The 15,936-nt window shown below is 42.9% G+C and overlaps 1 protein-coding gene across 5 annotated transcripts in view; it reads left to right on the plus strand.

The window, feature by feature from the left end:
* Nucleotides 1–1,981: 1,981 nt before the first annotated feature.
* Nucleotides 1,982–15,936, plus strand: part of CHRDL1 (chordin like 1) — a 45,346-nt gene continuing 31,391 nt past the window's right edge. Inside the window, exons 1-4 of one of the 5 annotated variants that reach the window (XM_074882442.1) lie at nucleotides 1,982–2,206; nucleotides 5,903–6,049; nucleotides 7,975–8,087; nucleotides 12,042–12,135. In XM_074882442.1, coding sequence (XP_074738543.1) covers nucleotides 5,953–6,049; nucleotides 7,975–8,087; nucleotides 12,042–12,135 — 304 coding nt within the window. In that variant the 5' untranslated portion in view covers nucleotides 1,982–2,206; nucleotides 5,903–5,952. Of the gene's footprint in view, nucleotides 2,207–2,468; nucleotides 2,881–5,902; nucleotides 6,050–7,974; nucleotides 8,088–12,041; nucleotides 12,136–15,936 lie in introns of those variants that run through there. The other 4 variants (XM_074882440.1, XM_074882443.1, XM_074882444.1 and 1 more) reach the window with 4 other exon arrangements.

Consider the following 15,936-nt stretch of genomic DNA (forward strand, 5'->3'; position numbering starts at 1 on the left):
TCATGTAGATGCTGTAAAACCAAACTATCAAGCCTGCCTACAAGGACCTGTGGATTCCTACTCACAAAGATATGCAAACTCTTTTCTCTTCTAGACAGAATTACAAATTGTGTATTTGGTTTTGAGTAACACTGAAGGAAACAGATACTCACATTCCCCAGGATGCTTAAAGTCTTCTGAAAATGACACCATATGTATGTTCACTTTGGCCACTATTAACTGGAAAGAGAATACAGCTTCTAATCAATTACACCAACAACAGAACAAAACCTCGCAGCTAAGAGATGCAGCATGGAGAACTCAGCCTTCATCCAACTGTAGTAACACAGGAATGCAGAAAATCAAAACATTCTACTGGAATTTGGACTGCCCATGCAATGCCCCTTTTCTATAAAGAAGCATCATCATAATGATGTCACTAAGGGCATTTTAATGTCTCATTAACTCCTCTGAAATATGATGCCGTATCAGTTTAGCTCTAACACTGTAGGGAATGGATTGATTTTTGATTTAGAAGAAAAACTACCACATGTGGCATCACGAGCACAACTTCAGCCTCCTGTAAGGACAGCAGGACAAAAGTGCTGAGCTTCACTTGTAACTGCTGCACTAAAACCAAGAAACATCCCTGATGATGCAATCTAGTTTAAATTTAGAGCTATTGAGGGATGTACAGAATCTACCACTTCTTGCTGGACTGTTCCAGTAACAAGCCCCTTTCCTTTCACAGTATGATCTTTATTTCATTTGACTTTGTTTACCTTCGGTGTTACACCCTTCACTTCTACATTTCCTTGTGGTGTCTAAATTCAGTTTCTAAGACAAGATCAGTGGTACTAGAGTAAGATTTACTACTACTCCCACAGTCAGTGTGCTCCCAGACAGCCAAAGGCAGCTCCCAGGAAAGTCCCTCCACCCTATGTCGATGTCACTGGAAGACTCTTTGGGTCTAGCTCTTTGCTGAATGCAACAGGGTCAGTTCAGTCATAGATCTGAGCATCTGTGTTATTTATATGTAATTTATCTCACAGGTTGAGTCTGCACAATCGAACCCTGCACATCTAAAGGAACAACATTACTACTGCCCCATAATTTAGAAACATGTGTGTACACACTCAACTCTTCTCTCCAGGAGCACGGATATACCTCTGCAGGACTAGAGCCTGCGCAGCTCAGCTTCTCTGCCTTCAAGTGCAAATTACTATCATATTCAGAGTTACCATTTATTTTTCCATTTGCCCATCCCTATTTCATACAGTGGCTCTTCCAAAACTATCAGCCCACAGCAGTAACGACCACATTCAGGACTAAGAGCTTTAAGTGATGATTTTTCCTTAGGAACATGGATTACTGCTTGTGCATAGCAAGGCAAAGAGTGGCAGAGTGACACAGAAGTAGGCATGAAGCAGTGTTTTTGAAACGCTTAGCTCCAGAATACAGTTTCTTTCTCTTTTCCTTTTTTAATATTAAGAGTTATAAAGTCGCATTTTATTAACACACAGCCCTGGTTACTCATGGAGTTACACTACAAACCCCTTAGTAAGTCAACTAGTCTTTCCTCATGCTAGTATAAGGTTTCACCATACACTGCATTTTCAATATTTTGTCCAGCTGAGTTACAATGGAAGAAATGAACATTCTGCTCAATTTTCAGCCTTCTGAAAATATCTACCAAGCCTGGGAGGTGTATGGCCTCCCAGCAGTGATCCCCAAACAACCTGGTCCCAAACTAGGGGAAATAGGTTGTAATTTGTTTCTCCACATGATGTCTCTTCATACCTCACCCTTTTTCTCAGATCATTTGTCAAGGGTTCACTGATCTCTTCTTGTTAGTTACAGGGGCCACAACAAGACAGAAAAAGAATGTTTGACCAAGCATATAATGTCATGAGTCATGGGTTTAATTTAGTTCCACCAGAATCTCAATGTGACCTTGAAAGCTTCTAACACAGTAAATCAGAGCAGAGGGTGTCTGGCAAATCCCCGCGGACCAGCGCTAACTCCACCGGCTCTGCTCCGGCGGGCGCCCCGCCTGTGACAAGCCCATTACCGAGGCATCTCGGTGTTCGAGCCCTCTCTCGAAGCAAACCGCCCACGGGGCTCGGTTACCGAGGAGGGAGCTATGGCCGGAGCAGCTCCCTTTGGAGGCACCGGAGCCCGGGTCCGGGTCCTGCCAGCCCCGCAGGTGGATCCCGCAGGGTGGGAGGTGAGCCGGGGGGGGGGGGGGGGGGGGGGCGGGGGCCAAGTCCCCCGGCCCCCCATAGAGGAGCAAACTCCACCCCGGGCCGTGTCAGTCACGCCGGGGTGTGCCGGGCCGCGGGAGCGGGCCGCGGGAGAGGAGGGGGCCGGGGCGGGGGGCGGACCGCCGGGGCGCGGGCTCCTCCGCTGCTCCTCCCGCCGCCGCTCCAGTGCCGGCGGGGCTGCGGGGCTGGACCCGCCGCCGAGCATCCTGCGGCCGCGGGGCCTCGCTGCGCTCCCCGCCGGGGCAGGAGGCGGTGGCAGGTGTCCCAGGCCGGGCAGCCCGGGAACCCTCCGGAGCGCCCGCCCCGCGGCGGTCCCCGCAGCTTAGCGGGTTCCTCCCTCCCCGCTCCCCTCCGACAGTCGGGGGCTGCCGGTGGCGGCGGCCGCAGGACCCGTCGGTCCCCTGCTTGCCCCCTCACCAGCGCCACCGCGGGAGCGAAGGGGAGACCTGAGAGCCCCGGGCGAGCCGCGGGAGATTATGGCAAGGTGACCGGGAAGCGGAGCCGCCTGGCCGGAGCCCTCCCGTCCCCCGGCGGAGCGGAGAGCGCGGAGCCGCGCGGCTCCCCCGGCCGAAGCCGCTGATCGCCGGCAGCCTCCGGGGCCCGTGGCCGAGCGGAGCGGCCTCCAACCCTGCCCCAGGTTTGTAAGCTCTTCTTTCCTAGGCGAGACCCCGGGGAACGCGCGGTCCTGCTCTCGGAGCCGCGCCCGGGGGCGCGGGCAACTGCCCCGGGGGACCGGGGACGCAGCACCGGCAGCCCTGCGGGGGTACCCGCCGCCTCCCGTGTCTTCAGCCCGGCTCGTCTGGCCCCGCCGATGGTGGGGGCCGCCCGGCGTCCTGCCGCCCCCTCGGTGGCACCGCCGGCACCTGGCCGGGCCCCGGCGTCCGCGCTGCGGCTCCGCTGCCGGGGCTCGGACCGGGACCCCGCCGGCGGCAGCCCTCGACCCCCGCCTACCCCCAGCCCGGGCGGGACCGCGGGGCGCTCCGCGGGCTCGGCGCCAGGGGACGGCAGGTCCTGCTAAAGCCCCGAGCGCCAGGAGCCTCTGGATCACTTGGGGACTCGCCTGCTTGCAGACACCCCCCGACGGTAAAAGGGCCGGCTTGCAGCAGGGCTGGCGGGAGGCAAAGCCCCGGGGAGGGCGGTGGGGGCAGCGACCCCCGCTCCGTGCGCCGGGCCGGGCTGAGCGGCCGCGGGCTCCGCTCCCGGCTCCGCTCCCGGCCCCGCCGGCAAAACGCCGGTCCTGCCCTGGGCCATGGCCAGCCGCTCCGGTAGCACCGCTCATTATTTCACAGCCTCCGCCAGCTAAGCTCAGTGGCTCAGTACTGCTCTTTTTTTTTTTTTTTTTTTTTTTTATTAATCGTAAAACGTGGCGAGGCCGGCCACTGCCACTTGTAGTTCCTAAAGCGGGCTCTTTGGAGGGCGAGGCGTTAAAAATAGACCCATATGCCTTATTTCAGCGAGTAATTCATGTAAGAAGTGGATTACTTTCATTGTTTCTACTAAACAGAGAACACACCAATAATTAACAGGTTAATCCTAACTGAGATTATTTAAATCCAGAAATATTTTTAGGACATTGCCCTTTGGGGAAATAAAGGGAGTGTGCTAATAGTGAAAAGTATGTGTTTATATTTGGAGTAACAACAATACAGAAATTAAAGAGAATTAAGAAACACATCAAAAGTCTCCATCCCATTTCTGTTATTAACTCCTCCATTTCACATTACTGTGCAGCACTTCTGAGCGTAAGCAGTCCAAGTTTTAAAGTGTTCTTCCTTTTGAAGACCTGACATTTAAAATGGATGGATTTCTGAGCCTTTCTATTCAAACTAACCCATCTAGCTAACAGGTAAAGTGCTGCACAAAGCGTAACTGTGCTCCATTTATAAATACTATTTGCTTAAGCAACCCCCAAGAAGGCCAAAATATTTAAACATTCACATTTCTGCTAGTCCCAGTGATGTGCTACTGTTGTTCTCAATGCATGCATGATGTCCTGGGACTAAATTACAAGGTTTTAAGTTTAAACAATTTTTAAAACGTTGTTTGGCTTAAAAATGTCCTGTGTGATTTGAACACATTGAAAGGAAAAAACGACTTAAACTTTTCATCTGAAATTGGGATATTATTTTCAGCTTCCGAAATAAATGGAAAGTTTTATTTTGTTACTGCATAGGGAGTGTGCTTTTTAAATAGTGTTATTTTTTTGAACGTTTTCAGATGCAATTTGCATTATTTTGAATGGGCTTACTGAGTATAGACATAGTAGTTGCACACATTTGCTTAGTTAATGAAGATGTCCATTTTGGTTGTGGTTTGGGAATGTAGAGAACCCTTAAACAGTAAAGGCAATAAAAACACCCTGATAAAATCAGATTACCCACCCTTTGTTACAGTATCCTAGATCTCAACAGTCTTAATAGGAAGATTTTAAGTGCTTGTTAATTTACTGTTTAGTTAATTTCTCTAAGTTATCCAACACTTAATTTTGAATATACGTATACAAATTATTATTCTGCTTTGGTTATCTGTGACCTGATACATATTAATGTACAGTTCTGTTATTTATATGAAATCTGAAGAGGTGAAATTAGTTTACAAAGCAGATTGTTTATTTTTCTGATAGTGAATCTTTTTTGTTTTGAACTTTTGTAAAACTAATTGTGAATCCACATCAAGGCTCTTAAAATCAAACCCAAATCTTTCCAACATTGTAAATTATGGACAAGTGTACTCTGGGAAAAGAATACTTTTGCAATTAATTCTGATAAACAGTAAAGCATCAACAAATTTCTCAATTTAGAATCTTAGGTTGGCTATCAAAAGTAAGTTCTACTTTAGTTAAATATTTTCTCCCTTGTTTTTTTCATTATAAAATAATTCACCTTTTAAAAGCCAGAAAAAGATAGAAGGGTTCATGTAGCAAGTACGATACCATCTCTGCACGACACAGAGAAGAATACATTAAGCTTTGCTCCATATGCAACATTTTGACATTAAAGATCTACAAGAATGAAGATGACATGTCATTCCCCCATTCTGCTTTCAGATAGCAAGGCAACGGAAGGGTTAACTCTAGAAAAATTAATTATACACAATCCCAGAACAATAGTAGTTGGCAGAGGGGAGGAGGGGTGAATTGAATAGTGGTGGAAGCCTGTTAGATGCAGTGAGGAAAACTCCCATTGACTACGGCATGGCCAGCGTTTCACCCGAAGCGTGGATTTCTGTAGTGCAGGGCCGACACACCAAGGAGACCCAAGGTTAATTTTATGATGAAGCAAACATGTTACATCTGACACCTGTATGTCCTAAGTTACATTCAAAAGAGCTGCTCTACAAGAAAATCTCCCAAACTAGTTTCTTGTGAAAGAGAACTCTAAGAATTCAGATTGCTTGCTTGCCAGATTTCTCTGCTTTGGAATAAAATAAAGACTTTATTAGAAGTAATAAAGTTTTCAGCTTTCATGAATGGGAATGTGGCCCCTTTCCCAAAAATGAAATGCCCTGAAGCCAAAGCAGTTTCCATGAAATGAAGATCCTTGATATATCAAGGATATTTAGACAGATTTTTTGGTTCTGGCAGTTCAGGATTTCTGTGTGCTGGATAAAATCATGTCAGAGATTTGAGTTTAATTCAGCTAATCTTTTCTTCCCAACAGCTCAACATTCTCTACTTTGGAGGCTCTTTCTTTTCCTTTTGACGATAAAGATGAGAAAAAAGTGGATATTGGAAGATTTTCATTTTATCTTTTTTGGTGTGCTCTGTCTCCTTTTCATAGATGGTGGTAAACTAGAACAAGTAAAACGTAAGTAGACTTCAAACAAAACTGTCACATTGAACCAAATTTGACATTTGCCTTCTATTTGACAGATGTGGTTCAGAAAAGATCTTCAAACAAGAATGTCCTAAACTGTGGAACTGCATTCAAAACCTTCTAACATTCTTCCTCCTTCTAATCCTACATTCAGTAGAATGAGGTCACACCCGCGTTTGGGGCACATTTTCCTAAAGCTGTACAGGTTTCATTGCATCATAAAGAACATAACACATCAATTGGAGACTCTGTTTTATTTCAAATATCCTGAATCAAAAGAGTGCTTAATTCCATTTTAGTGACCTCTGTAAACATCTGACGGATTATCTGGATTTTTTCCCATGTGTAAGACTATTGTGCTGAAGTTTTCAGCTAGTGTAAAGCTCGTCCAAGACTGTTCTGTTGTGTTCCAAAAACAACCTCATATGAACTGGATTAGATACATCCTTTGAGAAAATTAAGAGTCTAAGCACTGTCAAAAACTTGATGAGAAGAACTAAAAAAAAATACATAAACAAAGGGACTATTTCTACAAAGCCTGTCACCCGTGGGAGATGTTAACACATTTCAGAAAGCACTGCAAGGAGGAGTAACTTCCCAAATAAGTCTAGAAGTTACTGACTGCTGCAGCCTTGTTACGAGCTCTCTGGAATGCTCTCCCCACCTGCACAGGCTGGGTTTTGGCCTTCTTACGAAAGACGTTATTTGCCCTTGAGAAGTAGTTAAAATTTCCAGCCTCAGTATCAGCAGCTTCTGCTTCTAAGGAAGTAGTTAAAAAAACAAAACAAAAAAAGAGCAAGTTCCAAAAAGGCCACCTTCTCCACTGAATTTACTCACAAGAAAACAATGTGCAGGTATCCCTGTTCAAAGAAAGCACAGTGGAGAAATTATCAAACTCCAGACATCTGCTTTTTGAGATCCTGCATTTCATTTGTCATGCTTTTGTATGAAGTGAAAGCAGATCACTTCACAGTTACTACTAATAATCCCTACCTCTTGCTACCTTCTTTTAGCCCAGTAAATGTGAAGGGTGTCCCTTGCTTGGATTATCACTTGGAGGACAAGTATTTTGTTTGATACTCTGAAGTATCATCTATACTGAGGGTAATGAATTAAGCTGAATTTGGATATCATTAAGATAACAGGAAGGAATTCTTTCACGGAGACACATGAGAAACACTCTTATTGAAGAGATTTGAGTTTTCAATGTGAAACCATAATGTGACAGGGAGAGACAGGGCAATAATGTCTGATAGGGAGATGGGTATCTGCAAAACTGCACCTGCAAGATCAGAAGTGCTTAATGAACAGAAAGATATTAAAATATTTTGAATGCTGATGCATATGTAAGACAGCACAAATTGTTCTGAAATACTAGGACAAACTTATTTTTTATTTGGTTGTCAAAATATGAAGATACTGGATATTCAATGTAAAGACAGTGCATTGATCTTCCTTCTGCAGTCAGAATCTCTCTGCTGTACAACCTGGGATTTTCCTGAGTCGAGCCAATTGATTTGGTTTTGCAGTGAAAAGGTTTTGTTTTCTATAAACCTGTCTGAATAATTAAGCACTTCAATTTTGTTACCTAAACAGGATCGTAGCATGTGTTTTTGCAGGTGAAAGGATAACACCTGGTATGAAAGCCATTTCATCATCTATTTCAGGAGCTGCAATTTTGAAAAGATGAGAAGCCATGTCATTTATTTTGGTTTGGGAGGTTAGAACAGCACATGAAATAAGGGCATTTCTCTTGTGTGATTCTCCAGGGAAAGAAAAAATAGTAATTTTTTACAAAATTTTATGTACCATCCACAAACATAGTTTACAGAAAACACTGTACGCCTAAAACCACTTTGTGAGTATGGAATGGGAACACTGATTCATAGCTCTTTCAATTCTTCACTGTTTTACAGATTCAGATACATATTGTGTGTTTCAAGATAAGAAGTATCGTGTAGGAGAAAGATGGCATCCTTATCTAGAACCCTACGGCCTTGTTTACTGCGTTAATTGTCTTTGCTCAGAGGTAGGACTGCTGAGTTATTGATCCTACAACTTCTACTTGCTTAATTCACTACAATCCTTTCTGTTGTATCTACAATTTGGCAAAGCCCAAACCTGTTTTCACTAGTGGGTCCTGATCACGCTGCAGGAAATAGTGGCAGGTGATCCTAGTAAAGGGAAAATATTAACAGAGAAGGCCTATACTAGCAAAAAATACTTGCAAAGGGTAGACAAAAAAGCTCCTTAACTAGCCAGAAGCTTTGTCAATGCTGAGCATTACATCTTGAATAATTGGACCCCACTACCTAAATACAATCCTTGCAGTGCCATCAATATGGAGGATTATGCTGAATTTGGTAGTGTTTTGATCTATGTACAGTGCCCACATCTTCGGAGGCATTTCCCCAGTCAAAGCATCTGCTGCTCTAAAGTGCTGAAGAACAGGCTTGGATATCACCGTTGGTAGAAATCTATGAAAGAATAATGTGATGATGAAAAATGCAAAAAGAGTATGGGGAGCAGAAAGAATTGGGCAGGATGTGAAAGGACATGTCCTTGGCTATCATCAGTCAAATCCTGCTAGGAAGACACAGTAGTCACAGAACCCCTAAGTATGTCACATACAGCTGGGGGGGTGCACAGGAAAATGAGGGCCGAGTATGTCCCTTGGAGTACTTGAAAATGACTAAACAGTAAGGGATCTTAATCACTAACATATGAGGCACTCCAGATGCTGAGTTCTGTCTGCTGTATTTAACACAGAATAAAGTTTTCTTGGCTATTTTCCCCCCTGCAAGTGTAAAATATTGGGCCCCTGTGCAGTATTTGCTCTGAGGGATCTGCTACTACAATTTAGTGCAGAGATGCACAAACAGTAGTCCCACAAGCTTGGCTTTATCTCAGATCTGTGCAGCAGAATGCATCTGTAAGAGAAAAAGCAACGTAGTAGGAAGAAAACAAAAAGTCCCTAATGATAGCAAAAAGGAGTTTCTACTAATTTTTGCTGATCTGTATGCAAAGTTGAAAACTCCCTCAGAGTCCATGCGTCCCAAAACACTCATTAGAGTGCCAGAAGGCTGTCTTGGGTGGGAATGAAATTCACTGGAAACCCTGGAGATCTGGATACAAATAATTGCTCAGTGAGTTTTAGGAAGATGTTAGACAGATTGGAGGGATGGGAAAAGGCATGGAACACTCCTCTAGAGAACTGCAGTGCCGTGATCCAGGCATACCCACACACTGTGAGGCTCCAACAACTGGAGTGTATTTTATTGCTTTCCTTTGCACATGGGCATGGAAGACCAGAGTGACAGTTCAGGGAAGCAAGGTTAGTAAAGAAGGAAACTGCTTGTGCTAATTATCAATACATGCAGCTCAGAAGTGGTTCTGGACTCTTCCATGTTCACTCAGTTTTACCTTTGTTGTACCATGAGGGTGCAAAATGTAACTTGGGGTTATTTCAGCAGTGAGGATGCTGGGGGATCTCTGGGATGTGACTCTTGTTGCCTGGAAGGAAGACTCCAAATAACAACTGCAGCATACAGCCATTCATTTGAGCTTTGTACTGGCCAAAAGAAATGCCCTCAGAACACTGACCTACAGTAAATGCTCCAGAAAATCAGGAAACTCTATAATTTTAACAAAATTAAGGCTAGATAAAGCAATAGAAAACATGCCATGACATAGCACGAGCACAGACCTTATACCAAATATTACAGCATAAAAAATAAAACTAGAATGTGCCACAGACAGCAAACAAGGGAGACCCAAGTGTAAGCCCGCTATGAATTCCCTGGCAGTAAATCAGTTAGGCGAAGGATATGTACAGAATCTGAAGTAGCAACCTACTCCCTCACACTGCAGAGAAAAGCAAAAAAATCCCCAGGGGTCTTCATCAGCAGTGTGATCAAAATTACTTTGCTGGCCTCAAAACATCATGATCCATATGATCTCCACACAAAACAAGTCCTATCAGCCAGGCAACAGACCGAGATCTCTGCTCCATCTCTAAATCAGTCCGTCCATCCATCCCTCCCAACACACACACTTCTGATGTTTAAGAAAAAGGCGAGACAAATTAACCAACTAAACAGAGACCAAATTATTCAGCCTGGGATTAAAAAAAAAAAAGCCTTCCTGTTTTTGTGTGTATGTAGTATTGTATTTTTACAAGTTATAATTTACATACTGAAACCAGAATAAAGCTAAACATAATTCAGTGTTCTCACCCTGTTCTCCCTTTCTTTTACAACTCCTCCTCTCCCTCCCAATACACAGTGGAGACTGTTGACGGTTACTGTCAGGTAAATTGGAGCGCTCACAATTTGTCAGATCATTATTTTACTCTCTGAAATACAGCAGCTTTTTTCTTGTGTTCATAGTCAGATCTGTAGACTTCAGGGGCTAAAATGAATGCTCTCCACAGTTTGCACAGATAACGCAGCTCAGGAAGAGAGATGCTCTGTTACTCTTTAGGTACCTGATGCAGAAATGCTAACCGTGGCCCTGACTTACAGAGGCCTACAGGAGTTTAAGTCCTACTCCAGTCAGTAGGGCTTGGTCTCCCAAATACCACTGTGAATCTAAGCATAAGATCAGTCTTACCAAGCACAAGATCAGTCAAAACAGTTTTGTCCTGCTGCAAACAGTGGAGTACTACAGCAGCACTGAGGAGAGAAGTAGGCCTGCAGAATTTCTGTCACAGCTGATCATGCACAGAAAGTAAACAGGCACCTCAGGAGATGTCACAGGACTGATAATTAAAAAGAGAGGGAGGCCATGGAACAGGTCAAGTAAGCAACATGGAGCCAGGCCAGCAGGCAGCGCCAGCCTTTCTTCTATGGTAGTACTTTATAGGCTCTCAGATGATGGTCTGGACAAGGAGCTGTGCAGACTAGTGATAGTCCCTATCCTGCAAAGAGTCTACAGCCTAAAATTTGCTCCTCCCCTATAAAATTAGTGTATTTAATTTCAGTCATCATTGGAAACAGATGGTGATATCACTTTTAGTGTCTCTTTCCCAAAGCAGATGCACAAATGTAGTTTGTGGGTAGTAATGATCTAACAGTATGATTCCAGCCTGTGGTCTGCAGATATTTAGGAGTCAATGGATTATTTTGAAAGAGATGGCTAGAAAAGCCTACACAGATGCTAAGGAAGTCTGCACCTCCACTGGAAACATTTCAGTGCTCCAGAAGGCATATGAAAATGAAGTGGGTTTATTCCTGACACCACCTAAAACTACAGTCATAGCATAGTATCAGTGTTCATGATGAAAGATCTTTCTTGCTATAAACATGAGCAACTCGGAGCTAAATTAGGAGAATGAATTATAGATGGGAAATGGGAATTTGAAATGGATAGTCTTCTGGTTACAGACACTGGAGAATGAAAATTCCCTGTGTTTTAATTATAAATCAAACTTAGATGTGGTCAACTAGAATATTATGTTAATGACATGAATAATGAACACTATTCCCAAGACTTGCTCGTATTTCTTAGAAAAATGGCTACTTACCAACTGGTGTTTTTTGTCTACTGGGGAACCCATAAAATGAAAACAAAAGACTCTCCACAGTTTTCAGGAACAATTACAGACACTATTGTCTCTTGCAGTCTTGAACTAATCCTCAGTAGGGGATATCTCAGAGACCTACCATTCATTATCCATGTCTTAGTTTTGGAAATGCAGTTCCTAAGCATACTCTGCTCAAAAGAAAAACACAAATGAAGATTGTTGTAATCCATTTTTAGGCACTTCCTCTGATTTTAAGGTTTGTATGGATTTCTGCTACATTCTGACCTCCAGCATAAATTCAGAGGCAGTGAAAGTAGTCTGGGCTTACCCCAGTGTAACTGAAATCAGAATGTTGTAAAAAGGCATTTGTTTTTAAAACATGTAGATGCAGAATAGAGAACACATCAATTGGTAAGACAGCCCATTTCATTAAAGTATTGTATTATATTCTACCTGCAGAATGGAAATGTACTGTGCAGCAGAATAAGATGCCCAAGTCTACACTGTCCTTCCCCTGTGCATGTACCACAGCTGTGCTGCCCACGATGCCCAGGTAATTCCTGTTCATGACATACAGTCCTTTCTGAAATAGTTATTTAATATGCTGTGTAACAGCAAAATTAAATGTCTGTGCTGGAAAACTTCTGTGAAGTAAACATCCTTCTATCCATTTAGGTCATGAGACGCTTGTCCTACAGTAAGTTACAGTATTTCCTAGGGTGGTTTCTTTTTAGGAAATCAGAAGTATAGATCTGGGAAGGGATCAGGTAAGCTACCAAGTCCATCCAGTCCCCTACAATCCAGGCAGAAGGTAGCAGAAGTTTCACTGATGAGGTCCATGGACTATCCGCTCCCCACTCCTTTCCTATCTCTAAACTCCATCACAATAAAATCCCATCCCACAAACTTCCTAGGTTTCTGCTTTTGGTGCTTTTCATGAGAGCAGGCTAAAATACATGGTTATTTGCGATGGTTCTCTGTTAACAAGCAATTCAAAATTGCTGTGGCAAATGTGCATTTGTATAGTATCACTGTACAACCAGTCTGGTAACATTTGCCTTTTACATCTCAAATCCAGGCATAGCTTCATAATTGGTAGAGACTGTTGTAAATCATAGAAGCAGTGCTGTAGAAGTTTATGACTATATAAATCCAATTGGATACTGTATAGTAAATTCCTGAGACTGTACATTTATTATATGCTCATTATTAAGAGCCACTGTATGAAAGAGACTAAGCAGGATCTTTCACGAGGCTGTTACAACATTCCCGACATGGCCTAATGGCTGGTAGATTTGACTGGAGCTTTTCCCTAAATGTCTGTCTTAGTGGCACCCCTCATTTTCACTTATAAAAGAGTATTCATGCAGCATCACAGAAAGGGGTTTTATTTGACTTTCTCCAGAGTGTTTCATTGTCTGAGGAAAACAGCTGTTCCCTGACCAAAACCTGTGAGCAGGAGGCAGTACGCAATGGTGGAGGGACATGAGTGCACAAGTCAGTTTGCTGTTCAGCTGGGATTGGAGTGCATTCATTGCACTTACTGGAGAATAAATGGCATGCACCCATCAACTTTTGGTAGGATTCGTCTGTCCTGACAATTATATACATCTGTCTATCAGATATGTATATCAATATCTAATCTCAGTATCTAGAGTCCTTTCTTATCAGTGATGAGGAAGAAGCATTTCAAGAGCATAACTCATCTGATGCCACTCTTCTTGTGTCCTGGGATGAGATTCACCCTATCCAACTTTAGATCTAGCACTCTAGCATCTAGTTGATGGTAGAGTTTTATCTATGATGGTCTAATACATAGGAAAAAAAGTTTGTAAGGTAGTACGCTTTGTCTGACCAACTAGTACTGTTAGATTAAGCGGTAAGATGCTGGGAATATGAACCCCTTTTCTGTTCTCAGATCAAAAGAAGGACTGGTGTGCCGGTGTGCCCCAAATCTAGTCTGTTTTTCCAGCTAATCTAAACTTCAGTTGGCAAGGGAATCATCTAGATACCCTTTATGGCTGTTGGAAACTCGCTGTCCCCAGAGGGTGATTCATCCTGTTACCCAGAATGAGAAGAATTTTTCCCTGGAGATGCCTGTCTCTCCTCACTGATTACTGAGGGAGCACAGGCAAATAGCTTATGCTAGATGCTTACTTTTTTGACAGCTTAAGTTAAACCACAGAAATCCCACTCTCAGCATGTAATTGGCATTTGGGGTCAGGAACTTTTTTTTTTTTAATATCTCTGTACAGTATTTAGTATAGAACATAAATGCTTCTAGATCGACTGTTTTTGCTTCAAGAGCTCTTTGGCAGTGAGCTGTTTGCTTTTTTCTGTTCATGAGGCTGTAAATGTCGTGATACCTATCAAGGTTTTAAAAGATTCTACAACGACCTAGTAAGGAAGAGTAAGGGCCCCTGTAAACTCTCAAATCCTTCTTATCAAATTAAGTTCTTGCTAGTTGTCAGCTAGAATTTTGTACTGTGTGTTTAAACTGATAAATCCAGAAAATTATCAGAATGAGCCTTTCCTGAATTGTGATCCATTGTCTTGCCTTAACTGCTCCTAAAATCTATCTATAGTCTATCTGCTACATATGATGGGCCATTAGATTGCTAGCTGGGCAGCATCTCATTAAAAATGAGAGTCCCACTAAGGTCTATTTTTTCTCTAATTGAATCTGTAATTCAGATAGATCTGCACCAATGTTAGGCAAAAAAGGACCAGGAATCTCCTGTGATTTCAGGGGTTATGTGCTTTTTGCAGCAATTATGCATATCATATTTGGTGCTCTATCTTCAGTGGTAATGTTCATGCCTGATCTGAATAGGAATCTCAAGCATTCCTGCACATCTTATGTGTCTGACATACAATGTCTTTTGTGCATCATCCCATGATATGCAGGAAATTCACTTCTCTGGTTTCCCTGGCTATTTTTTAATGGAACATGCCAGAGCTCTGGCCATTAGCCATCCATTCCAATTACTCTCATAAATGCTCATTATATTCTGTCACGTATGTTCCCCCTCAGTTTCTCAAGCTGCATTTTAGAAATGAGTAGTGCTAGTCAAGTGACTTTGGGCTCTTCCTCCTGCTTTCTGCAGGCTTTGTAGAGTGTAACTGCCCAAATAACTGTCTCCTTTATTTAATGAAGCAGAGGTAATGCCAGGAGGCAGCAACTTTCATTGGAAACTGAACTTCATAACTACCTAAGTGGAGGAGCTGTTGAAGGGATTCCTTTGAGAAAAGTTGGCACTGCTCTCCCCTTGGAATTAATGTCTCCTGCATCCATAGTGACACTGGACTTGCTGACACAAAGAGATGCAGTGTTTGTATCCTGTCTCCCTGGCACCAGCCACCATGAATCTTAAGTAGTTGTCAGACATATGTTATGAAGCATCTTCTACTTTCCACCAGTGGTTCAATCCTACCAGCTTCTACAACAGACTCACTGCTAACTTTTTTGGGTTTTTAAACCTATTCTTTCTAGCAATGGCAAAATCCAGACCTCGTGTCTTGTACAGAACTAGATATTACTCCCTTTTGCAGCTCTGAAAAGTATTTTACTATCTGAATTAGATTCTTATCATCATACATATGTAACCAAAAATACTAGGTTCACATTCATTATGACTCTTTTTACACATTAGTGAGACCCAAAAGGACATCACAAGCTTCTGAGCTTGAACTCCATCCTTCCACCATCAGAGGAGAGGTGATTTATAGAGTCAGGGAGAGAATTCACCATCGTTTTTAGAGCTGGATCTGCTCTTGAGCTAGAGTGGGCTTCAGACCTCCTGCCTCCTGCCATGAAAATAAACTTCACGTAGAAGTTCTTCAAGCATTTAGCTGCAGCTGTCTTTTATGGCACTACTACGGACAGTGCCTTTGTAACGAATATTTATTGTAGGCTGTATTATTTCTATATGGAACAATTGCAAATCAAAGCATTTAGAGTCTAGTTAAAGATCTGAAATTTTTGAGTACGCTCTGGAATATGTAAATCTAAGATGGGGGAAGCTTACATCAGAAGCAAAAATGCACAATTGCAGAATTTAGAAAGGGTTTCCATATTCCACTTGCTGGTTTGATTTCTCAGCAGATAAGGCTGCACGCTGATGTATGAATCAGCCCATCTGGCTCCAGTATTTTTTAAGCTTGCTGCCCTGACTAAACACACTGGCTTCCAAGAACGTTCATGATTAGTAACACATTTAAGTTTAAGCTCCTTTGGTACTATGATTTTTCTGTACCAAATTCAAACCACTTTTCTGATGTACTTTTCTTTGTTCTTTACATATTGAAATAACAACAAAATGCCAGGTGGTACCTATATATATGGCTGGACTAA

Source organism: Strix uralensis, chromosome 13, assembly GCF_047716275.1.
Source record: "Strix uralensis isolate ZFMK-TIS-50842 chromosome 13, bStrUra1, whole genome shotgun sequence".
NCBI classification, from domain to species: Eukaryota; Metazoa; Chordata; class Aves; order Strigiformes; family Strigidae; genus Strix; species Strix uralensis.